The following is a 24,500-nucleotide window of genomic DNA, read 5'->3' on the forward strand; positions in this document are numbered from 1 at the left end:
GGGATAGCAGTCTCTAGACTATGACATGTCATACACATTATAAATCATCAAATGCAATCATTCTGGTCGTAGTACATCATTAATCAATGCGAATGGCAGAACAGGAAATACGTGAATCGTGATGCTCGTCGAAAGCGAATGTTGACCCCATGGAGGCGAAAAACCTCATGGCATGAAAAAAGCAGAGCTCCACCTATGCAAAGCAATCAAGGACAGTCTGGTACATGAGACATAACACATTAAGTCATCATAACAACGTAAGGTTAAAGAAAGTTGAGGTAAAAGATGAGTTAAAAGGCGATGTCAAGTTATCCCTAGACGGGAAATCTGACGCCGCTCTTGACGGAAGGGGAAGACCTCGGCTGCGAAAGGTTGCGTGGCAGCGATTTCACCTTAGGATCCTGGTTGTAACGAAGGCGATCGCGCTTGAGGTTATACATCTTGATCACGCACGCCATGGCTTGTTCTTCCGTCAACTGAGGGGCAGAGACACAGTCACCGTCCAGCGGGACTGCGCGCAAAACAGACGACACCATCCACATGGCCAGGACGTCAATATCGCGGGCATTGCTCCAGCAAGGGAACAACGAAAGAGTTTGCATAGCGCGTGTGAATTCGCGGTATGTTTCCGTCCGAGTATCAGTGAGGAAAGGCCGCGAGCCAGGGATCTTCTCTTGTTCGAGGCGCTGGTCAAGCAGACGGAGGCACTCACGAGGTGTAGGACTCTTGAAGACAACCTCTTCCTGGAACAGGCTCGAAAGGCGGGGCTGGTTGCACAACAACTGGTCCATTTCAGGGCCAGATCCAGCCAGAATCACCACAGTGTCGCGAGAGTACTTGGGCATAAGGTAAATCAAATCATTGATCGTCTGAGCAGCGGATTCCATCTCACTAAGCCGGTGAGCATCTTCCACAAACAACACACCCCCACGCCCACGGTTCAAAAGCGAGCGTGCTTGGGTCGACGAGGAGCGGGCGTCCAAGGGGATCAGATCGGTTGCAGAGCATTCCACGAATTTTCCAGAGGCTAGCACCCCCATGTCATAGTATAGGCGGCCGATCAACCGTGCGACAGTTCTCCTTCCGATTCCAGAGGCGCCCTTGAAGATCATTGCAAGGGGAACACGCCGGCTTGGGTCAGCGTTTAGCAACCAGGCAGCCTTCAAATCATGGTAGTAGCGTTCCAGCAAAGTGATGAGATCGTCCGAGACGAGGGTGTATTTCAACTCCTCGCGGAAATCCAACTTGGATTTGCCACACAAAGGATCGCCTTCAAAATTCTCAGGCACAAGAACCCGATTGAGTTGTGACTGGCCGAGGTCGCCCTGGGACCGGCTGCGTTCGTACGCAGAGTGAGCTGAGCCGAGCAGGTGAGCAATTGCTCGTCCGTTATCAAAGTCCTTACGCATGCGAGCAATTTCGAGAAGTTCGACGGCGTCGTCCAGCGCCTCAGGGGTGGCATGGACTCCCTCGTCGTGCAGCTTCATTTCGATAATCTGCCGCAGCTGCTCTTTGGTGAAAGAATGGAAATGAACAATGTGATGCTCTCTGAAAACCTTTAAGATATCCTTTTGCTGAATCAAAGGCTCGATGCTGCTGCTAGTTCCAACCAGGATCACACAGCGATCGTGGCGAGAAGTGAGCGACAATTGAGTGACGAGAGTGTCCAGCAAGGTACGGGACGAGTCATCAAGATCAGACACATCGACCAAGAGAACTTTGCCGATGGAGGTATCCAGGAGGTCTTTGACCGTCTGAGAGCCGTCGGGTCTCTGCGAGATACGCATCTCGACCACTACCTTCGTTGTTAGTGCTGCGTTTCAGTTTCGAATATAGACAACTCACCTTCTCCGCTACTCAGGAGACCCACATCTGCCAACACCTGCCCATACAGCCTCGCCACCGTGGACTTGCCAGTCCCTGGTGGTCCAACGAAGATACGGTTGACTCGAACGGAGAACGGTCTCTGATTCCGGGATTCCCTCCAATAATTCTCCTCAATTGTGTCCAAAACTTCACCCACTGATGCCTTGGCCGCTTCCTGTCCAACAAGTTTCTGCAGGTCTGCCCAAGCCCGACTTTTGGCCAGTACATCGGCCGGTCTGGGACCTAGCAGATCTTCCGGCGAGAAGGAAAATGTATCGACCTCTTCCAGATTGTCCGGCTCTTGGGCCATGAGCGATTGGAGTTGGCGAAGAGTGATGTTGTCGAGCAGACGTTGCACCGCATGCACATTTCTCGGACCGTTTCCGGCGGCCGCACGGACAAGTCGACGAGCGGCCATTTGCATGTACTGACCGTCAAGGCCACCGGCCACCTCGATCTTGCCATTATAACGCTCCTGCAGCGACTGGCCCAGCAGAGTGAGATAGTCATTGGAACTGAAGTCGGTGAAGTGCAGAGTACAGCAGGTTGTTCTTTCAAGTCGGGGCTGAAACCGAACAAGCCCCTCCATGTGTGGAGGGTGACCGGCGAGCACGACGACGACGCGTCCGGTCGCACGCTCCATCACCTCGAAGAGGCCATCGAAGATCTCCTGACTGCGAGTGGGAGAGGACGTTGTCAGCAGATGAGCATCCTCGATGAGCAAGACTCCAACAATCTGTGCCGAGGGGGATGCGGCGTCGACCATGCTGGTGATCAAATGCTTCAGGCCCTCGGGTCCCTGCGCGGCCAGCGCGGCTCCGGAGATTTCTCGAAAGGTCGGCATGTCGGTGATGCCGGTCGAAAAGAGGATGTTGGCATATATGCGGGCGACAGTAGTTTTACCCGTTCCTTCATTGCCCTCGAGGACAACATTGTACCACTCCTGCTTTGGATCTTTCCCTTGTCTCTGACAAATGCTGATCCATGTTTGAATCTCATTCAACCGACGTTTGACATTGTCCTGCCCGACCAGGCTCTCGAGCCAGTCCTCCGCATCCCTCCGGGCGATCTCCCGACGAGCTTGTAATTCTTCCTCGGGAGACGGTGTGATAACCTTGACAGATGGCGGTCGGCTATTGGGTACGGTCTGCGTTGAGACCGACACCGATGCCGATGCCAGTGCCTGAGGTTTGCGGGGGGATAGGAGGGAGGAAAGAGACCACGGAAACCGCGACGACATGGAACGGATGATGGTCAGGTCCATCTTCTGACAGAGAAGATTGCGTACGATGGAGAAAATAACGGAAGGAGGGCATGGAGGCAGGTCTAAATACCAGCTTCAGGCCTGATGAAAAATTCAAATCACACCAGTTTGGCTTTGTTTACCAAAACTTAGTCTGATATCGTGAGGCCCCATGGTCGCAAATTTTCACTGGGTCTTTATCTTTTGATTGAGTATGCTCTCCAGGCTGCCAATGAGCATGCAGCAAAGGTGGGAGCTCCTCATCGCTACCCATCGCAAACTGCCAGATGGTGTCGACGCCGAGGTAGCTCAGAGAACGTGCACCGCATCGCGTTGTAAACAACTTCCCGGACAGGTAAGGAAAATCAATGCGACCAGCCAACGGCGGCCAACGCGTCGATTAAGTCGATCAAATCGTGCCATACCGCCATGATGATTCGCGCCAGGGAGTTCACCGCTGTTTGCACCAGTGGGGACTTTTCGCTTCGCCTTGCCGGCCCAACTGCTCACGGCCGGTCGGGTGTGGATATCTGCGTCGGAGGTGGTGGATCATTGTCGGCAGCATCACTTTTATTCCTTTCACAAAGCGATTGTATCAGAAAGCATTGTCCAGTGGTGATTCAAAGTGGTAGATAGGTCGTGCCATGTCAGAAAGATGAAACAGAAGGATGAAAGGTTGAAACATGTTGGGTGTTGACAAGTTGGCAGTGTCCAGCTCATCCATGGCTCTGTTGTTTGCATCACATGATTGGGAATGCAAACTGAGCAAACCGGTGGGTTGTGCTTGGCATATGACGCAGTTATGCACTAGATTATGCGGATTACCGAGCAATGCGGTCATGTGACTTTCAGGCACTCAGGCACAGGGGAAGGAGTCTTGCTGTAGAAGAGAAAACAAGAACACTTCTGAGATGCTGGACTGTCGACTGGAAGGAAGTCTTCCTCAGGTCGAAGTAAGTCAAGGTTCATTCTTCAACTATCTCAGGTTTTCACGTCATGGATTGATATCTCTGGGCACTCGTCGCAGATATATATACTTGAATCCGGGGATACACATATGACAGACAGCTGCTGCATGAAGTCAGTCGATCGAGTGTATGTGTATACAAGCCCATACGGTATAATTTCTCTTTCTATAATTGTTCTGCTTCCTTTTCACACTTATACCCGGTTAGCTGCGCATTCAGAGACGATCAAGGTCTTGCTATCCGCATATCAACCTCACAATTAGGTACAGGATTTGGATGGATCGTCGTCCTCCAGGAGTAGAATGCGCCTACATCCCTCCGTCAATCATTGCAGATCAATTTTATCGCAGCTTGTTTAACCGAGGATCTACTTGCTAAGCAAACGACGGGCGCATGCCAAGACGCGTCTCATTGCCTGAGATCGCAATGATGTGGAAAGGATTCAGGACTCCGGATGAAGAGCGTCAACTCCGTGAGGATGGAGAGATGTCATGATCATTGTAATTTCTTCCTACTTTGTGCCTATACAGTATATAGGATCCCCAGCTTTCTGCCTCATATTCAGTCTGTATGCCCTCCATTCACGCCATACCTCCATCCCATATACCCGATAATGCCCGCCAACCCCCCAAGTCCTGCGCCCCCTATAATATTCACAAAGCCTGGCCTTCGCAGCAACATTCCATTCTTCCTCACGAGCGCCGTAGTCGTTCCGATTCCCAACAGCTCCCCCATCGTACTCCAAGTATCGACCTCCATCTGTCCCTTGTTCTCAAGGAGCCTCCAGCTCCGATCCTGCCATTCGATTATCTCCTTTCCCGCCATACGAACAGGAAGCATGAGTGCCATGCTGCTGAAGCCGACGATGCCGCCGAACCCAGTCGATCGCGTGAGAAGGCTGGCTGACATGCGGAAGTTGGGGGCCGTGGAGCGCAACGCAGTCAAACCGACGTGGACGATTCCAGCAGCCAATCCGACTACGGAACCCGCTTGGAAGCCGCGATCGAGGACATGAGTGGTGAGAATGAGGTGCGGAAGAGGCTGATCCTCCGCGTAAGAAGTGTGCGGCCAGACGGCGGATATCATGGTTAGTCCAGCTCAGACTGATGAACAAGCAAGATGAATCATCAGATGAGTATCTTTGATTCCCTGAAGCTGACACGTTCTTGTTATATTTAGCGCGAATGTCAGCTAGCTATGGACACTACGTAGTACAGCAGTGTCTACCTCGTATCAGCAGTGGGCCAGTGGGTGGCAATATCAAAGACTCTATGACAGGAGCTTTTATTTGGTTAACCAATCAGGACGTTCGTTTATTAGTGCTGACAGTCCATCCATCTGAAGCCGTAAATCTGGCTGATTATCAACCATCGATCGCATCGCATTTTATCCTTTCCTGATATGACGCGGACACCTCCTGTTCGCGCAGTTGGCAATAGTATAGCTATATCAGAGCATAATAGCAGAAATGGTACTCCATGACCCGTTATAATCATATTTCTGACAGACAATCAGACACGTTTTCAGTAAGCTTCTGGTCTCACCACTACGAAAATCCACTCACAGATCCCAACCAGTGAGTCTCTAGGAACACTTCAACCTCGAAATATTGGACTTTTCACTGAACGCGAAAAATTGAGTCTGGCCTCATCGATGTGGCCTTCTATGCATGCAGGTTGCTCTAAGGCATCTTCTCTCAATATTCAAGCTACCTGGCGATATGCTACAAACTACAGTCTGCCCTGTTGCGCTCGTTTCGCCTTCTCTGGCCCCTTGAATGCGAATAGATATGCAGCAACCTTGCGCATCTGAATCTCTTCAGCCCCTTCCGTGATGCGATATCGTCGAAAGTGCCGGTAGATGTGCTCGAACGGATAATGGCGCGAGTACCCATCGCCACCATGGATCTACCAGTCAGTTAGCAGGCGTCATTGTTCAAGGAGCCGAGTCTAACCTGAATGGCTCGATCCGCCGCCTGACAAGACAATCGATTTGCCCAAAAATTACACATTGCGACCTTGTCACTCAACTTCCTCTCGATCTGCACCCACGGCGGCACTCCGTCTCCGGCCTCCCTCGAAGCCGCGACGATCCGGTCCATGTCCCAGCTGGTCTTCAGAATCAGCAGCCGCAACATCTCCACCTGCGTCATGAGCTCGACGACCGGGAACTGAACGGCCTGGTTATCCGCCAGGGTCTTGCCCTCCCCCCAGATTTTCCGGCTGCGTGCCCGCTCGATACTCCGGTCAAGACAGTACTTGGCCGCCCCGCAGGAGCTGGCCGCCTGTCGGATGCGATTCTCATGTACAAATGTCTGCGCGATGGCCAGACCCTGGTCGACGGGACCTAGCACCGCCGACGCAGGCACGCGCACTTGGTCCAGTTCCACTGTCGCATGGTCGGTGGGCATGTTGAACGTCCACTCATAGCTGGAGACTCTGACCCCGGGCGTCTCCCGGGGTACCAAGAAGGCGGTGATTCCCTTCGCCGCCCCGGGCGTCCCCGACGTCCTTGCGAAGATGATCAGATGCGTACAGTGGTGTGCCCCGGTCTGCCACTTCTTGCGACCGGTGATTTCGAACCCGTCGCCGACGCGAGTCGCCACGGTCGCCAGAAACGTCGCATCGCTGCCGTGGTCGGGTTCCGTGAGGCCGAACGTGGCGCGGAACTCGCCGCGCAAACGCTGGGGGATGAGGGTGCGGCGCTGTTCCTCCGAGCCGAAATGCTGGATCATGAGCACGTCGGGGAAATTGCCGACGACGCTGTGTTCGTTTTGCAGGTCGTTGGCGAGACCCAGGCCGCCTCCGTAGACGGGATGTGAGGCCAGATGGTAGCGGATGGCTGACATCCAGAGGTTAGTGTCCGGGTGTTCCTGGCCTCCGTAGACCTGGGGGAGGGCAAATCGGTAGAACCCGGCTTGGTCGGCCAGGATTCGAGCTTGGTCTGGTGCAATTAGCTTCGACCTTCATCTAGTCGTGCATGAAACATACTGAGCAGGTCCTCCCATTCCTTCATCGGCAGTCCACCCCTCGCCCAGTCCGTGCGAGCGTACTCCCGGCGGTGGTCAAAGAAGCGGTTGTTGTCGTTGGCATGCTGGAGGGGGAGGATAGTCGATTCGATAAAGGAGTCGAGGTGGTTGAGATGAGCGATGAGTTCTGAAGGAAGATCAAAGTTCATCCTGTTGACTTGGCTATATACATCGATGCCATACAACTCATACTACTACCACTAATCAGACTTAATATGGGCGTTGATCGCCTCCGCATTTCGACCCCGCACATGCCTCGGTCCGATCGAGCTCGGTTCATTATTTGCATAACAGGATGTATATTGGTTGAGATGAGACTGTACAATTGCATTGCCCAAGTGTGATGCGTTACTATATACGCAGGCATACCCCGCCTGTGGCCAGTGGCAGTGCCTAGTTGAACACAAGTCCAATCCCCTTGGACAGGTACTTCTTCACCCCGGTCTTCTCAGCCTTGGCCTCCTCATCACGATGGTCGACGTAGAACCGGCGGAATTCATCAAGATCAATCGTTTTGGCGTCGTTCAGGAACGGCCCCTTGTAGTAGATCATGGCTCCAATGTAGAGGACAATAATCGCCACCACGCTGACATAGTTGGCGAAGAAGCCTTTCGCCGTCGGCTTGCCGCCCAGGGGCCACACACTCAGGTAGAACTCGACGATGATGAGCAGCACACACCAGAAGAGACCCCAGATGGCCCCGAAGGGGTAGGTCCAGGACTTCCAAGGCAGCTCCGAGGGCGACCGGCCCTGGACCTTCCAGGCGTATCGCATGCGGAGATGCGACAGACAGATCATGCCCCAGCCGAAGAGCGTGAGCAGGGAAGTGAGGTTGGAGAACCAGGTGAAGACCTCGGCACCGCTGTTGTCGACGTTCAGATAGGCCAGACCACCGCCGATGACCAGGGTGAGGGCCAAACCGGCGATCGGACGACCGACTTTGTCTGCTTTGCCAAAGAACTGTAACAAGTCAGCTGGGATCGAGGATACCATACCACGGTGGATGCAAGTACGTACCTTTGGTGCCATCTTCAGATGCGCAAGACCCATCAGCGTGCGAGAGCCCGCATACACCTGGATACTTCCCGTCGAGACAACCGAAATGAAAACGACCGCGTTCATGATGTGCGCCAGTGGTTCCAGTCCCGCGTTACGGTAGGCAATGACAAAGGGAGAGGCGTTGGTACCCGACGCACCGAACAAGTTTTGATCGTGAGGATCGACCGTGATTGTGACCATCAACGACCCCAGAATGTAGAATAGCGACAGACGCAGCCAGATCGATCCGACCGCGCGAGGCACCGACTTGCGGGGGTTATTGGTCTCGGCGGCCACCAGCGCAGTGTTCTCGGATCCTGACATGGCGAAGATGCAGGTAGGCATGACGGACAGGAAGCCCTTGAAGCCGTGGGTGAACGGTTCGGCATTCCAGTAGCGGAACCCAATGGGGCCTTCACCGGGGGCACCTCCCGCAGAGACAACTATCGGAATTAGATGATGTTCGAACCACGCTAGAGAGTGAAGGCATACCGATCAAGGAGATGATGACGACGATGATCCAGGAGAACTTGATTGACGAGGCGGCGACCTCGACTTCGCCAAAGAACTTGACGGCCCAGACGTTGACGAAGATGATGACTACCCAGAAGATACTGATCCACGCTGCCGTAGGCACTTTGTCTGTCCAGAAGTTGAGCACGGTAACCACACCCTATGGCTGCAGTCAGCTCTAGCATTCGACAAGCACGGAAGAAGACACACCTGCAGTTCGTTGGCCAAGGTGATGAAGAATTGAAACCAGTAGGTCCAACCCAGTGTGAATCCAGCCGCCTCACTGATAAAGATGGAGGACCACTGCACAAAGGCCGAGGGAAGCGGATAGACAATCGCCATCTCCCCGATGGAATGCGAAACCGCCCAGATCATTGTCCCACTGAGCAGGTATCCGATGAAGATGGCGGCAGGACCACCGTTGGCCAGCGAGGTACCACTTCCCAGCCATAGTCCCATCCCAATCGAAGAGCCCAGCGCGATCATGGTCAGATGGCGGGTGCTCAGGGAGCGGTGGAGGTCGGTGTCGGCGCCATGGTCGACGTCTACAGTCGAATGGATGGCTCCTTCCTTCTCATGAGGGCCTTTGTGGCTACTAGAAGACTCGTACATGGGAGCCTCCATGGTGATGGTAGGACCGGTAAAGAAAGACACCAAAGCGATAGAATCAAGAAGATTCGCAGTGACCAACTGGAAGGACAGTCAGGGGACACGAGTAATATAAAGAAGGCCAACCGACTATCTAGTAGAACACCACCACAATCTGCATGCGTGTCCTGTCTGCCAATAAAATGGCTGAAATGCTTAGCTTCAGATAAGCCCTTTTGGTCTGACCGTCCTAGCGTGCTGGTTATCAACTGGGCTGGACAGATAACCCTCGCAAGTCTGCCACTCAGCATGCATCCAGTCAACCGGGGTCCCCGGGAGCCCGTCGTATCGCATATCAAGTCATCGATCAGAGGTTGGTTCGCAGGGAATCGTTCTGGAATTCGGTCGTGTGGCTGCTGGGAATGTAACCTTGGATGGCACTCAAGCTGAGTTTCACCATATGATAACCCAGTCGACCCTACCAGATTTCCCAATTTAGTCTGTTCATGTGCTTTGCCTAATGCCTCAGCGTCCCTGGGCCGAGCTATAACGGAGGAGCGCATCAAGACACCAGGACTCGACTTTAAATAGAACAGGGCAAGGTAGGACAAGACAAGGGTTGTTTCCGACTCGACCAGGCGACGCTCATCAAGAAATGCAAGGGATTGTTGTTCATGCAGGTCGAATCGCCCGAATACCATTTCGTTGATCCTACTCCGTAGACTGTCAGATCTAGATGTACTGCTCATACAATCTAACATCAATGACTGGATATCCAATTCCACATCCGGTTCATCTCAAGTCTAGAATATTTACAGTGGAGACAGCATTTCCGAAGCAAAAGGATAGAATACCACGTGTGCATTGGCCCCTTCTCTGGAACGAATGCTCAAGTTAAGTTGAGTCTAACAGTTTGACCCCTGGAAGCGGAGTCTTATCAGGGATAATATACACCTACTGCTTTCCCTACTGGTAGATGTATCCCTTATCGTTCAGTCTTTCTGTCTAAGCGGTTAGACACGGAGTCATATCATCGATAGGAAATCGATAGGATCATGGACGATATGATCGATATCACTGGTAGAGCAGTAGTAGTATGGAGTCCACCAAGTCAGCAAGGCAAAGTGGACCGTCGAATCGGTATCAACGCTTATTCTATTTAACCTTACGCGATGGACCTCTTGTCCATACCATTCGTAGGATTCCTCGTATGTAATCGGATCATCTAGCTAGGATCATCCAGCAATAAAGGGACAGTATGCACATACTTCGTATTATGCAGGCAGTCTATTTTAGGGATAAGACTCCTCGTGTTGACAACATCGAGCATATCATCCATAGTCTCAGTCTCAGTCCTCACTACAACGCAGAAACACGACAGGAAATAAAGTTATCTGTGGTCTGGTTGCTATGAGAGGAATTCATCGAAATATTCCCTTCTTATGGCTTCAGCTCCAACTCGCTCGGGATAAGTGTCCCCTCTTTGGCGCAACGACGCTCTCAAATACCCCGAAGCAGCTCCCTTGAGTTTCTTCCAATTAATGATGCCCTCTCCTCAAACTCAGGGCAAAGATGCAATCCGGGGAAATGGAGGAATAATTCCACCATTCGTATACAGCATCGACGCCTCGGTCCCCCACCCCCCGCATTTCGTGGTAATCTTCCCCCGAAAGCAACATGGCATCCCAAAGAAGGGGCCGATCGGTTCAGAGTGTCAGGGAAAATCCGGGGTACAAATAGCTTGTTGACCTGATGCTCTTAGGGATAGAATCATCCTTGCATCCCTGCGGAGGAATCGATTACCATGCGACTCTCATCCCTTGTGAGTCTGGCCTTGGCGGCCAGCGTGCACGCCAAGGGGCCCTTTCTGCAAAATGTCGACGATTCTACTCATATCATCGGAAACGACCTGTGGAATGTCACCATTGGACAGCAGTACGGCGTCAAGCTCTACTACAAAGGCAAGGATTTGGTAGGGAATGCCGTGGGACACTATGTCAGCTACAGTGAGTGACGCTCCGCAACTGTAATTGACCATCCACCAACACCGAGACTAGACGGCGCGCAATCCGATCTGAACTGGACCTCGGCGGAAATCTATCGCAAAGGAAAAACAAACGGACAAGACTTTCTCGATATCCAATTCACGGCCAAGGAGGGCGACTTCCACTGGGTGATCTTCGAAGACCTGGTCGGCGCGTACCAGTACTTTGTCAACCATGCCCTCCCCACGTTGGGTGAGTTCCGGACTCTGTGGCGCCTGGACAACACGAGCTTCCCCAACGGACGGACAAACATCAAGGACGGCGCCCTTCCCACGCTGGCCGAGATCGCCAGCGGCACCAAGGTCCAGGACGAGACATGGCAGCTGGCCGACGGGTCCTACATCACCAAGTATGACTGGACCGCGTGGACCCGCGACCAGGACTTCTACGGTGTCTATGGCGATGAGTTTGGCTCGTGGTACATTAATCCGGGCAAGGACTACTACAACGGGGACCATCTCAAGCAGGAACTCATGGTGCATCGCGAGAGCTCGACCGGCGACGCGGTGCAGCTGAACATGATCCACGGCACACATTTCATGGTCTCGTCCAGCGATGTCTTCCCCGACAGCAAGGTCTGGGGCCCGTGGCTGTGGTACTTGGTATGTCTTTCTCGTCAGTTTCTCAGATGATGCGGCTGACATGTCGACCAGAACGACGGATCGAAAACCGACGCCGCCGCCCGCGCGACCAGGGAATTCAAGGCATGGCCCTACAAATGGTTCGAGGACGAAGCCTACCAGTCTCGTGGCTCCGTCTCGGGACGACTGGTTCTCTCCGACGGCCGACCAGCCGCAGGCGCGTCCGTCTTCCTGGGCGACAACAACCCGAACAAGACGGCGCTGGACATGGGCACTACCTACTACTACACCGGACAGACCGATAACAAGGGTCAGTTCACCTTTGAGAACGTGCGCACTGGCGATTACGGCCTGCAAGCGTGGTCCAACGGCGGCCAGATCGCCGACGTCGCCTCGTCCTTTCTGCAGAACGACGTGACGGTGCGAAAGTCGCACACGGCCAAGCTGGGCACGCTCAGATGGGAGGTCCCCTCGCGCACGAGAATCTTCCAGGTCGGCGACTTTGACCGCAAGTCGCTGGGGTTCCAGTACGGCGGCGCTGCTTACCAGCACGCGCTGGTCGCCAACTGCCCTGCGAACCTGACCTACACCATTGGCCAGAGTAAGACCTCGGACTGGTGCTTCGGACAGGCCGCGTTGGGAACATGGTCGATTAGGTTCGAGGCGGCTAAGAGCTCGGCTGCTCTCCTGACCGTCTCTCTGGCCGGATACTCGTCGGGAACCACCTCGACGATTCTCCTGAATGGCGATGCGACCAGTCCGATCGGCAACCTGACCACTCTCCCGAACGATCCCTGTCTGTATCGCTCGGCCACGACCGCCGGTGAGTGGCGGCTGTTCCAGTTTGAGATTCCCGAGGGGAAGCTGCAGCCTGGCTGGAACTCGATCGACTTTGCCGTAAGCAAGGCCAGCAGGTGGCATGGCTTCATGTGGGATAGCATTATCCTGGAGTATTTGTAGTATATCATTCCAAGAGAGTCTGAGATTAGCAATACAATTTGTGTTGTACACTTGATTCTATATCTATAAAGTCGCCCATTCAAATCTATCTACTCCGTAGAATAGGCAACTATCTTGGCGACAAGATGAGCCAAGAAAAGCCTCAGCAGAGGCCACAAAGAGAGTTCTCAAGGTCAAGAATGTGCAGAGGGCCATGATTCGTCGGAACAAACAGGAACACTGCGGCTCAATCAAAAGGGGCAATACGCGAGGACGAAAGGGAGACATCCACAGACTATGGAAACACACTATGAATGCTGGGGTTGTGATAGGCCCTAGGCCCACTGGACCCTGAGAGTTGGCCCTTTAGTAACTTGGTAGTTTGATGAGAGTCTCTTGGCAACTCATCCAAGCTCAACAGCATCAGTTGGCTCAAGCGATCTGCTGTTGATCCTTTGCTGTTGACGTCGGTTGTTTGAGGAGACTGCGATGTTGAAAGTAGAGTCATTCCACATTGCTCGAAATTGCTATATCAGTGTACGTCTTCTACGTGAAATGCAGTGTAAGGTGACTACATGGATGGCTTCAATCGCTAAAAAGCCACCAGTTCATGCCGAGCCAGCGGACCCTGACCTAGTTCAATCGCTTCTCGAGCGACAACGAGTCATCAACAAGTCTTGTTGTCAGAATGTAACCTGCCCTGGCCATAAAGGACGACAAGTGCCCCTGGTTGTTGCCGACCTGGCCACCATCAAGTCCGGGCCCAGGTTGATGTAGTCACTGTCCTTCAGTTCAACCAAGTCACTCTTTCAATCTGTCACTCCTTCTGATGATCAGTGAATGATAGCCTTGAAATGCACCCCCTACTTCCACTCCTTTTGGCGATTGTCCCCGTCTGGACTTTCAGCCTGAATACCCCCACCAAGTACTGGAACTACACGACCGCCAGCCTGGCCAGCACCACCTCGCAAGAATGCAAGGACGCATACAGCGCGGAGATCGACTGCGATGACTTTCTGCTCGCACTGGCCGTGGCCAAGGAAGACCGGTGGTGGCTGCCCGACTACGACTCGGCCATGTTTGACCGCGCCTGCACGGCCACCTGCCAGTCGTCTCTGTCGGAGTATGTCGCGAATGTCGAGAAGACCTGCAACAAGGCCAGCGACGCCGCATTAAAGGCCAAGGGCTGGGACGATTTCGGTGTGAAGGTGTTCGTGCCGGTGGTGACGGTGGGACACATCCTGCAATATACCCTGATGAGATCCTGCACCAAGGACGAGTACGTAGCTGATCATCTCCAGTGTGGACGGGTACGGTACTGACATGTTCTTGTTGGATTAGTGACGGATCATACTGCTATATCGGCCAGAGCGGCGTTTACTACCCGGAATGCGACTGCGACTGGACCTGCGCGCTGGCCTATTTCTGGGTCGCACATGAATATCCCTATGACGACTACCAGTTTGGTGTTCATATGAATAGCATGGACGACGAGGGTAATCGCTTGGAATTGGTTTCCAGCAGCGTGCTCATTGACGATACGCAAGATTGGTCGGACGGTTGGGGGACGGTCGAGAAGTGCGGCTGGACCAAGAACGATACACTGCCATTGTTCAATACCGGGATTTCGAAGAAGGCAGTGGAGAAACAGTCAACAACGAACTCGACCGCGGCTGGTTCAGGTATGGTGAAGAGTACTGGAGTCAGCGCTGCCACCAGTGCCTCTGGAACGGGGGCCAATGCACCCGCTCAAACAGGCACAGGAGAGAGGATCCGAATGCATGTGGAGAAGTGGATGACACTGCTGATTCTTGCTATTGTAGTGGTCTTGTAATGGGGCCAGTTAATATGGCTCAGATAACTAGATGTGTGGTACTAATCAGTAGACGCGGTGGAGGAATCGATTCCTCTTCGGCCTCCTCCTTACCTAGAGAAACCTTGATTAATCCTCCTCGGCTTACCTCTTACTGTGGCGTAAAGTCTGTTCCTGATGCTGCGATATGAGTGGCTGAATACGAACGGTACCAACAGCAGACTTTTTCCGCTGCGACGTCATCTCCGTAGTCTTTAGTTCCTGGTAGTTAGCGGATAGAGAATACTAAGAGGTTAGATAACTGTTGGTCTTCTGTGGCCGTGGCAAACTCTATTCCCAGCCTGCTTATCGTCCTCCCTGGCATTCCCAAACAGGCAAAATCGTCCAGTCTGTCCTATATCCGTACTACTAACTACATCGGCGTAACTGATACGGAGTAGATAGATGTACTTTCTCTTTAAACTCCACAGTCAAATGTCAAATCTTTCCTCTAATAGGCAATCTTATCTGCACTGCAAGCAAGCAAGCAAGCAAGCAAGCAACCCGGAGATCTCCAGACTGTCTGTCACTGCGGTGGATCCTCCAAGCCCAAGCCCCCGTCTGGTGGAACTCCAGCCCTGACTGCAGCAAATGGCCTCGAGGCAATTAAACGAGGTGTTCCACCGTCGTCATTCAATCCCTTTTGTTTCGTTTCGCCGGCTGTCGCTGAATCCAATCATATCTCCCCTCTTCTCTAGTCCGAATCATGCCCCGCTGCATCCTTGCTTGAGAGTCCTAAGTGTTTTCGAGAAAGACGGAACTGCACCATTTCTCACGTGGGCATAGTCTAAATCTTGCAGTTTTGCTTTTGCTTTTGGCTTCCTCCAAATTTTTTTCCCTTATCCTTTAATAACCATCAACATCGCCCTCTGTCCATCGCAGCTCACGATCCTTTCCTTCAGCTCAAGGCCCAACGCAGTCTGACCCAGCCCGGATCCTTGTATGAGTATGCTTCTCTGACGCATACCCATCTTTATCTTCCATCGCCATCGCCGTTCCTCCCATCGTCCACCTTGTATCCTTCCCCACGCGACAAAGCCCTTTTTCCGGAACCCCTCCGTCCTCCTCCACCTCCACCACACCATCATGGAGCATGGCACCGACAAATCCTCGGCAGACGCCGTCCTAGAGCATCTGGGGTATACTCCAGAACTCTCCCGCAACCGTTCAGTCCTGCAGGTCGCCTTTATGTGCTTTATCCTGTCCTCCGTCCCCTACGGTCTGGCTACCACCTTGTTCTACCCGCTCGCCGGAGGAGGCCCCTCCAACATCGTCTGGGGCTGGATCATCGTCTCCCTCATTATCCTGTGTGTAGCCATCTCGCTGGCCGAGATCACCTCCGTCTATCCCACTGCCGGAGGCGTCTACTACCAAACCTTTGCCCTCTCGCCCCCCTGGTGCCGCCGCGCCGCCGCCTGGATCTGCGGGTGGTCCTACGTCCTCGGCAACATCACCATCACCCTGGCTGTAAACTTCGGCACCGCCCTGTTCTTCGTCGCCTGTCTCAACGTCTTCGAATCCTCGCCCGGTGTCGGTATTGTAGATGGCCTGCAGACCTACCAGATCTACCTCATCTTCCTCGCCATCACCCTGTTGACCCATGCGATCTCTTCCCTAGGCAACAAATGGCTCCCCCTTTTGGAGGTATGTTTTCCATCTTCGTTCGCGATTAGAACAAATCTCCATCTCCTTCGTTATTTTGACTCCCAATGCGCCGTTCTCATGCCTTGGTCCCTGTCCATCTAGACTTCTGCCATCTTCTTGACCCTGATCGGCCTGATTGCCCTGATCGTCAGCGTCCTCGTTGTTGCCAAACATGGCAGACACTCTGGTAAGTGGGTCTTCACCGACTTCGAGCCCCAGTCCGGCTGGCCCGCCGGCTGGTCTTTCTGTATCGGTTTGTTGCAGGCCGCATACGCCACCTCGGCCACTGGCATGATCATCTCGTGAGTCTCTCTGACTTTAGTCGCAACACGACCTCAATCGTTAATATCCCATAGCATGTGCGAGGAAGTCCGCGAGCCTGCCGTTCAGGTGCCCAAAGCCATGGTGTGGACTATCGTCCTGAACTTCGTCGCCGGTTTGGGCTTCTTGCTGCCCCTGACCTTTGTCCTGCCCGATATCACCATGCTGGTGAACCTGGCCTCCGGTCAGCCCACCCCCGTGATCCTGAAAGATGCCCTCGGCAGCTCGACCGGAGCGTTTCTGTTGCTGCTCCCTCTCTTCATTCTCGGCATCATTTGCGGTGTGGGTTGTGTGACGGCCGCCTCCCGCTGCACCTGGGCGTTTGCGCGTGACGGCGGCATTCCCGGCTCCAAGTTGTGGAAGACCGTCAACACCACCTTGGACATTCCCCTCAACGCGATGATGCTGGGGATGGGGGTCGAGATCGCGCTGGGTGCAATCTACTTTGGCTCGACCGCCGCGTTCAACGCCTTCTCCGGGGTCGGTGTCATTTTCCTGACTCTCAGCTACGCTTGTCCCATCGGGGTCTCGTTCTTCTTCCGTCGTCGCGCGGATATCACCAATGCCAGGTTCAACATGGGGATCATCGGCAGCATCTGCAATGTGGTTGCGCTGGGTAAGTCGCTCGCATCCGGTCGGAAACCGACTACTGACGGGCCTACAGCATGGAGTCTTCTGGCCATCCCTCTGTTCTGCATGCCCTCCTACAAGGTCGTCACCCTCGAGACCATGAACTACGCCTGTGTCGTCTTCGTTGGATTTACGGCTATTGCGGCTCTCTGGTACTGGGTCTGGGGTTACCGCAACTATGCCGGACCCCCCAAGGAGGGTATCGATGGTGTGGTGGCTGATTTCCCCGAAATGCCCGCAAAGACTGGGTAAGTTCGCTGGCGGAATTGTACCTGATTCTCCGTGTATTGTATATACTTGAATTTCCATTCATGAGAACACCTCCGCAAAATTCATAAATTAGCCTCTGTCAATAGCTCACAGTGGTTTCTAGCAGCTCAGAGCCCATCGTCAACGGACAACACCTTCCCGCGGGTGCGCACTTCTGATGGCTGTAACTCCTGGTATAGAGGCTTGATGACCTCGATATGTATGTAGTCGGTCAGAGTACCTGTAGTTATCTGTAACCCTCCATCTCAAGCAATCTTTCAGTATTTTCACTTCGAAGAGATGACCACTATGAGCTCTTCCACGTCAGACTAAACACAGCATCTCCCCCCCTGGACAAGGCCACCTCCACACTTCCATCCTCGCTCTTCACACTCTCAGGGATGACGTCCCCCTTCCGCTCGAGCACGATTCGCTCTTTCGCCTCGGGCAACTTGTAAAACTTGCGTCCGTACACACTGAGGAAATTCTCCAGCTTCGCCTGGGTGATATCCTCGTCGGCGATGACACCCCGTTCGACGCCCTCCTCCAGCGCCAGGAGAACATACTGCACAACACAGGGCTGAGTAAACACGCCAGCAGGCGGTTTGGCCGTTCCCTCGGCGCCGCCTTGCTTGGCGACACGCGGGTGGGGGGCGCTGTCGCTTCCACTGAATGATATCAGTCACATATTCATTTGACCGGGGAAAGGGGCCTACAAGAAGAACTTGGGATCGCCGCTGCACACCGCGCGGATGAGAGCATCGCGGTCCTTGGAGGTCTTGGGGAGGGGCTTGCAGAAGGCCAGCGGGTTCTCGCAGCTGTGGTGGGTGAGGTAGAGGTGGTGGGCGGTGATGGTCGCTGTGCAGGTCAGTAGCACGCATGCAAAGCAGAGAGGCAGGACATACCCGCCACAGAGGCGGAGCAGGAGCGGACAGCCTCCAGCGCAGCCTCGGTGCTGCAGTGCTCCAGGATGATGCGCAGATCGGGGAACTTGTCATTGAGCATCTTGAGGGTGGGGAGGAACTTCTCCTCGGCGTTCATGTCGTTGATGTCCGAGCCGGGCGAGCCGGGAACCTCGCCGTGCAGGTTGAGGACCATGTCGTGCTTCTCCATCTCCGCGAAGACGGGGAAGAATTCGTCGTAATCCCGCACACCGGCGGCGGAGTTTGTGGTGACGCCTGGATTCAATCAACATGTAAACGGAGGGAGGCGTGGGCTGGCCTACCCTGAGGATACACCTTGACGCCGGTGATACCGGCCGCGGCCGCTTCTCGGATGGTTTCGGGGGTAACGGATTGGTGAGGAACAGTCAGTAGAGGCATCTGTGACTCGGCAAGAGAGACATATATTCAAATACAGCGACATGAGATAGTTCACCTTCGGCTCAATGGCCTGCAACTGGGCCTTGTACTCCAGCGCCTGGGCAACGCTGGTGATGGGAGGGACCAGGTTGGGCTGGTCGGAGTCAACCACGATAGCCATAGCCTACAGAAACGCAATGTACTGACCATAACAAAGACTGTATCGACGCCTCCTTTCCGAATCTGCGGCACAACCAATTCCATCATCTTGCCTTGGCGAAGGTGGACGTGCATGTCGGCCGCCGCCGGCAGCTCCAGACGGGTCGTCTCTTTCAGGATCATTTTGCCGAGTGTTGTCGAGGATGCACTTCTTTTGCCAGCCGGAGTCAACAAGGATGATCCTCTTGTCGCAGGGAATGCTCGCCGTAAAGCCTGCATGATCCTCGAGCACGCCGTCATGCAAATCTCCAATAAGCGAGGATCCCGCACATTGTGTCACGTGAGCCCCGGGCTGCCCCTCGCTGGCGGGTCCTCCGCATTTCTCTTTTAAAGGACATACGGTATTCTGGGATCTTGTAAGGGAGTCTACAGCTTGCCTCTAGGACAGGTTCTTCTGGATTATTTTCCTAACCGGAAATGACGGATTAGCTTCTCTTGCTCGGTTGAACCAAATGAGAAAATTTGGGAAAAGCAGTCACGTGCTTGGATTGTTTATCGGATTCGTTATCTGCTCACTAGACTCGAATAGGCAAATTGATGCCTAAGGTTGCTGCCATATCAGCTTCGACTGTTCTAACGCTCGCAGTCTCTCTTGTTCTCTTCATCTTGCAGAAGTATTTTGGCTTCTCTTCCTTCTTGTATATGTCCTTGCTGGTGAGAAAGTTATTTTGCGCATCTTGATACCTACCTTTGCCTATATCCATTGGTGCGGAACCAAGGTCCGAGGAAGTGTATGAGGCCTCATCTAACTCTCCTCAATTCGACGGTCAAGGAACATTTGAAGAGCATGGGAAGCACACATCTCTGTGCGAAACATCCTATCATGTACTCATGCGTGCTTGCGTGCAAAAAAATTGTCCCCAAAGGTTCCCCGACTATGCATCGTCAGACTACAGGCTGGCGTTAATCCTCAACTGACCCCATGGTGATGTGAGGTCCCTGACGTCAGGAATGCGATGTTCTCTCCATCGTACCATATCATGCGACCATGAGGATCCTTTTGATCTTTTCTTCTCATGTCACCACCTGCCTCGTTGGGGTCGTCGATCCCATTGCAATAAGCCGCCGAACACCTCAACCTACCCTCTGCTCACACTGCATTGACCGGCCCAAAATGAAGATAGCTATCACTGGAGCCCGTGGGAGCGTAGGACGCGTCCTGGTCAAGGTGTGCGCGGAAGCAGGACACCACACTGTCCAGATCAACCGGACCGAGCAGCCCCCTGGTGACGTGCCCAACACCGAAATGCGCACGGCCGACGTGGCACAGAGCTACAGGCAAACCGTCGACGCCTTCAGGGACTGTGACGCAGTCATTCACCTCGCCGCAATCCCCAATCCTGTCAACAAGGACGATTACCTCGTCCACAACAACAACGTTGACTCCGCGTTCAACGGCTTCCGGGCCGCCGCGGAGGTCGGGATCCAGCGCTTCTGCTACGCCTCGTCGGTCAACGCCATCGGTCTTGCTTTTTCCAACCAACCATTACACTTCGACTACTTCCCTCTGGACGAAGAAGCCCCACCACATCCCACGGACTCGTATGCCCTCGCGAAACGAGAAGCGGAGATCCAGGGCCAAGCCTTCGCCGAGTGGTTCCGCGGGATGAAGATCGCCTGTCTGCGGATCCACGAGGTGTCGCCCCTGGAAAGGGTCCAAAAGGTCCACCAGAATGACTGGGAGCATGCTGGGGTGAAGCAGCTCTGGGGGTGGGTGAATCCGGTGGCTACCGCGCGGGCGTGCCTGCTGGCCGTGGAGAAATGCGACAATTGGGAGGGGTGCGAGATTTTCAATATTGTTGCTCCGACGACCACGCAGGACATACCGTCAGAGGAGCTGGCGCGAAAGTACTTTCCTGACGCTGAGATCCGGGCTGACATGTCGGGTAACCAAGGATTCTGGACAACAGAGAAGGCGGAGCGACTGATGGGATGGGTGCATTTTGAGAAGGAATAGCATTGGCAGCAAGCATTCAGGGAGATAGATGTGATAGACCAATAGAGAATATGATTCGGACACTTCATTCAAAGCTGTTTATATGAGTCACTTCCTCCATTATCTTTCAGAGCAAGAGCACTTATAGCGACTTGTAATTCTTATACGAAACCGCTGCTTCTTCGGTCTTAGAGTCACCGTCACATATCAGACTAACCGGGAAAAAGACCTCAACAATAGGTCTTGGCTCTGGAATCTGTCGTCGGTGGCGTCTTTAGCTGGCCGCCGTCGAAATTGCAGCGCCATCCCGACCGAGTTGAGAGATCGTCCCGATGTTATCATGCTACTACTGACTCCCGAGAAATCCAGGTTGATATCCCGTAGTTCGAGAAAGAATGATCAAAGGAAAGCCAAGCATAAAGTCTCAAGGAACAATGGCAGGTAAGGTACCTCAGACGCATTCTACCCCGGATAATACCCTTGATACTATGATAGCAAACCTCTCGGTTAGTTGATGTCTTGATGGAACGGTCAACTCTCCTTGGAACATGAGGTGTAGATAAATGCTCAGAAGAGAACTTTAGTCGGTTAAATTCCTCCAGCCGAGCGACAAAGAGGGAAAATCTCCGTCGTCGAAACAACCGACTGGATGGCCACTGCTACGATACTCCACCGGTGACGCACTTAGGCCTCTCTTTTCCTCTCTTTTCCCTCTCTTTTCCTCTCTTTTCCCTCTCTTTTCCCTCTCTTTTCCCTCTCTTTTCCCTCTCTTTTCCCTCTCTTTTCCCTCTCTTTTCCCTCTCTTTTCCCTCTCTTTTCCCTCTCCCCAGAGCCGGTGATTTGTCCGTTTGGTTCTCTTCGAGTCTCCAGGGCCTGTCCCCGGACTCTCCGCTGCCCTCCAGACCTCCCCCATTCCCGGCTTTCCTACAGATTGGCCGATCATTACCTCTTGCGGGGTGTTTTGCTCGGCCGGGCCAAGGCGTGTGTTTCTCTTACCCCTGTGATTCTGGCACCATCCCCGGACTTCGGGTGGAACCAGGCCTGGAGATGCCGTCGTCAAGGCCTGACGAGACTGGTATATAACCAGCCAGGTGCACTCGGAGCCGATATGAGTTTGACGGCTTCATCAGATCAGTGGCACTTATTTCTGGCACGATGTATCGGATTTCCAACATATATGGTACGCCCTTGGACTCGTCAATCATGCTCAACTACTGACTGGATGATAGTCCTCGCCGCCTTTGGCACCATCGGTGGTGCCCTATTCGGGTTCGATGTCAGGTAGGTCCCAAGATGTGCTGTGCTGTGCATATGGCTTTAGCTGATTCCTCAATAGCTCCATGAGCGCGTGGATAGGCACAGACCAGTACCTCGACTACTTTAACTCTCCGGACTCGAACTTGCAAGGAGGCGTATGTCAAGCCCTGTCCGCTTCTCGGGAAAAAAACCTGACATACTCCCGGGATAGATCACTGCCTCCATGTCTGCTGGATCCTTCGCCGGTGCCATTGCAGCTGGTTTCATCTCCGACCGCATTGGACGTCGTCTATCCCTCATCGTCGCCTCGATCATCTGGATCATCGGGGCCGCCATCCAATGTAGCGCACAGAATGTGGCACACCTAGTCGCCGGTCGTGTCGTCAGTGGTCTTTCAGGTATTTTTCCCGCCTCCTATTCAATAATACTCGCCAGATACTCACCAGGGACCGATAGTCGGCATCACCTCGTCTCAGGTCTGCGTCTACCTCGCCGAACTTGCTCCCGCCCGTATCCGTGGCCGAATCGTCGGCATCCAGCAGTGGGCCATCGAATGGGGTATCCTCATTATGTACCTGATCTCCTACGGTTGCTCCGAGACCGTACACTCTCCTGCTGCTTTCCGCATTGCCTGGGGTGTCCAAGCCGTTCCCGGTCTCATCCTGGCGGTCGCACTGCTCTTCTTTCCTGAATCGCCCCGCTGGCTGGCCAGCAAGGAGCGCTGGGAGGAAAGTCTGGATACGCTGGCCTTGCTGCATGGGCACGGCGACCGCAACCATCCCGAAGTGCAGGTCGAGTGGGAGGAAGTCCAGGAAGCCGTGCGGGTCGCACGGGAGGCTAAGGATGTTTCCTTCTTCGCGCTGTTTGGTCCGCGCGTCTGGAAACGTACCATGTGCGGTGTCAGCGTCCAGGTGTGGCAGCAGCTTCTCGGTGGAAACGTGGCCATGTACTATGTGGTTTATATCTTCCAGATGGCCAATATGGTAATTTTCCTTGTTTGTGGACATTGATGGAGGTCGGCTGACATATATTCTAGCCCGGTGACACCGTCCTCTACTCGTCGGCCATTCAGTATGTCATCTTCCTCGTCACCACCGGCATCATTCTGCCATACATTGACCGTATCGGCCGTCGACTGCTGCTGCTCTCCGGCTCTATCATCTGCATGGCACTGCATTATGCCATTGCCGGTATCATGGCCACTTACGGCAACCCGGTGGACGAGATTGACGGCAACAAGAACCTGCGCTGGGAGATCAAGGGCGCGGCCGGCAAGGGCGTCATTGCCTGTTCCTATATCTTTGTCGGCGTTTATGGCCTGACCTGGGTGAGTGTCTCATCACTTTAAAACCGAACCACACTAACGGAAGCAGGCGCCTGCCGCATGGATCTACGCCTCTGAAGTGTTCCCTCTCAAATACCGTGCCAAGGGCGTCGGTCTCTCCGCGGCCGGCAACTGGATCTTCAACTTTGCGCTCGCCTATTTCGTCGCTCCCGCCTTCACCAACATCAAGTGGAAGACGTACATCATCTTCGGCGTCTTCTGCACCGTCATGACCTTCCATGTGTTCTTCATGTACCCCGAGACATCGCGGCGATCACTAGAAGAGATTGATATGATGTTTGATTCGAACGTCAAGGCGTGGCAGTCGCACAAGGTTCATGATAAGTTTGGCGAGGAGATTGAGAAGCATCGCCAGCAGAGTGTGGCGGAGGAAGAGAAGCCTGCGAATACTTCTGTGCATGCTGAGGTGGTTTAAACTGCTGTGTTTCTGACCGCGACATAACCCTCGATCATGACTTGTTCTCCTAGATACTTCTAGAAGCCATGCTGCCATTGCAGACCATTCTGTAACTTAGTATAACCTCATGCCCTCCAGCCCATGCACCTGCATTAACTAGTGATATTAGGGAGCTATAGAGGTTCTTGAAAGGCATGTTATGCTAGATGGTCATTCAGAAGCCCAGCCTGCATCTATCAGCATAACCTTAGTCCCTTGAATAGTGTTGGGCCTATATCCCACTTCTTCCCTCCCCATCCTCTCTTTGTTAATATAGAATATTATACCCCCCATATCACTCCCACTCCACAAATGACATGAATCAAAAATGGCATATAGTGATTCCACACCTGTCACTCTAATGCCTGCCACATCACCAGGGATCATCCTCCTTGACATGCACTACGCACGGGAGCTCTGATACCTTCCGCTTCCTCCTAGAGTGATATCACAGACCTAGTCTCCTCCTATAATAGCGTCATCCCTGTACCCTAGTCCATG

At 53.6% G+C, this 24,500-nt stretch overlaps 10 protein-coding genes across 10 annotated transcripts; 5 read left to right on the plus strand and 5 right to left on the minus strand.

Annotated features, from left to right (window-relative positions):
• Window positions 1–314: 314 nt before the first annotated feature.
• GbpA lies at window positions 315–3,130 on the minus strand (the record flags this gene model as incomplete). Its single annotated transcript, XM_026760259.1, has 2 exons — window positions 315–1,795; window positions 1,846–3,130. 2 exons carry the CDS (start codon window positions 3,128–3,130, stop codon window positions 315–317), a joined length of 2,766 nt encoding a protein of 921 aa, XP_026616411.1.
• A 1,508-nt stretch (window positions 3,131–4,638) lies between these two features.
• On the minus strand, window positions 4,639–5,163 carry CDV56_106874 (uncharacterized protein; the record flags this gene model as incomplete). The annotated part of the gene is made up of 1 exon (XM_026760493.1): window positions 4,639–5,163. One exon carries the CDS (start codon window positions 5,161–5,163, stop codon window positions 4,639–4,641), a length of 525 nt encoding a protein of 174 aa, XP_026616412.1.
• A 644-nt stretch (window positions 5,164–5,807) lies between these two features.
• Window positions 5,808–7,254, minus strand: CDV56_106940 (acyl-CoA dehydrogenase family protein; the record flags this gene model as incomplete). The annotated part of the gene is made up of 3 exons (XM_026760559.1): window positions 5,808–5,984; window positions 6,032–7,020; window positions 7,068–7,254. 3 exons carry the CDS (start codon window positions 7,252–7,254, stop codon window positions 5,808–5,810), a joined length of 1,353 nt encoding a protein of 450 aa, XP_026616413.1.
• A 244-nt stretch (window positions 7,255–7,498) lies between these two features.
• On the minus strand, window positions 7,499–9,280 carry CDV56_107026 (putative amino acid transporter; the record flags this gene model as incomplete). The annotated part of the gene is made up of 4 exons (XM_026760645.1): window positions 7,499–8,065; window positions 8,123–8,586; window positions 8,636–8,816; window positions 8,867–9,280. 4 exons carry the CDS (start codon window positions 9,278–9,280, stop codon window positions 7,499–7,501), a joined length of 1,626 nt encoding a protein of 541 aa, XP_026616414.1.
• Window positions 9,281–11,048: 1,768 nt separating this feature from the next.
• On the plus strand, window positions 11,049–12,830 carry CDV56_107193 (putative rhamnogalacturonase; the record flags this gene model as incomplete). Its single annotated transcript, XM_026760812.1, has 3 exons — window positions 11,049–11,250; window positions 11,302–11,891; window positions 11,943–12,830. 3 exons carry the CDS (start codon window positions 11,049–11,051, stop codon window positions 12,828–12,830), a joined length of 1,680 nt encoding a protein of 559 aa, XP_026616415.1.
• An 833-nt stretch (window positions 12,831–13,663) lies between these two features.
• CDV56_107315 (uncharacterized protein) lies at window positions 13,664–14,643 on the plus strand (the record flags this gene model as incomplete). Its single annotated transcript, XM_026760934.1, has 2 exons — window positions 13,664–14,088; window positions 14,151–14,643. 2 exons carry the CDS (start codon window positions 13,664–13,666, stop codon window positions 14,641–14,643), a joined length of 918 nt encoding a protein of 305 aa, XP_026616416.1.
• Window positions 14,644–15,747: 1,104 nt separating this feature from the next.
• On the plus strand, window positions 15,748–17,508 carry CDV56_107413 (putative amino acid permease; the record flags this gene model as incomplete). The annotated part of the gene is made up of 3 exons (XM_026761032.1): window positions 15,748–16,305; window positions 16,408–16,607; window positions 16,662–17,508. 3 exons carry the CDS (start codon window positions 15,748–15,750, stop codon window positions 17,506–17,508), a joined length of 1,605 nt encoding a protein of 534 aa, XP_026616417.1.
• A 304-nt stretch (window positions 17,509–17,812) lies between these two features.
• On the minus strand, window positions 17,813–19,148 carry CDV56_107504 (dihydroorotase; the record flags this gene model as incomplete). Its single annotated transcript, XM_026761123.1, has 6 exons — window positions 17,813–18,173; window positions 18,222–18,363; window positions 18,411–18,683; window positions 18,731–18,827; window positions 18,883–18,960; window positions 19,014–19,148. 6 exons carry the CDS (start codon window positions 19,146–19,148, stop codon window positions 17,813–17,815), a joined length of 1,086 nt encoding a protein of 361 aa, XP_026616418.1.
• A 991-nt stretch (window positions 19,149–20,139) lies between these two features.
• On the plus strand, window positions 20,140–20,982 carry CDV56_107600 (NAD-dependent epimerase/dehydratase family protein; the record flags this gene model as incomplete). Its single annotated transcript, XM_026761219.1, has 1 exon — window positions 20,140–20,982. One exon carries the CDS (start codon window positions 20,140–20,142, stop codon window positions 20,980–20,982), a length of 843 nt encoding a protein of 280 aa, XP_026616419.1.
• A 1,134-nt stretch (window positions 20,983–22,116) lies between these two features.
• On the plus strand, window positions 22,117–23,978 carry CDV56_107685 (putative MFS glucose transporter; the record flags this gene model as incomplete). Its single annotated transcript, XM_026761304.1, has 7 exons — window positions 22,117–22,141; window positions 22,191–22,242; window positions 22,298–22,373; window positions 22,430–22,616; window positions 22,675–23,201; window positions 23,255–23,545; window positions 23,592–23,978. The coding sequence occupies 7 exons, from the start codon at window positions 22,117–22,119 to the stop codon at window positions 23,976–23,978; spliced, it is 1,545 nt and encodes a 514-aa protein (XP_026616420.1).
• Between the last annotated feature and the right edge of the window lie 522 nt (window positions 23,979–24,500).

The sequence above is a fragment of the Aspergillus thermomutatus genome, assembly GCF_002237265.1.
Source record: "Aspergillus thermomutatus strain HMR AF 39 chromosome Unknown NODE_42, whole genome shotgun sequence".
In the NCBI taxonomy this organism is placed as follows: domain Eukaryota; kingdom Fungi; phylum Ascomycota; class Eurotiomycetes; order Eurotiales; family Aspergillaceae; genus Aspergillus; species Aspergillus thermomutatus.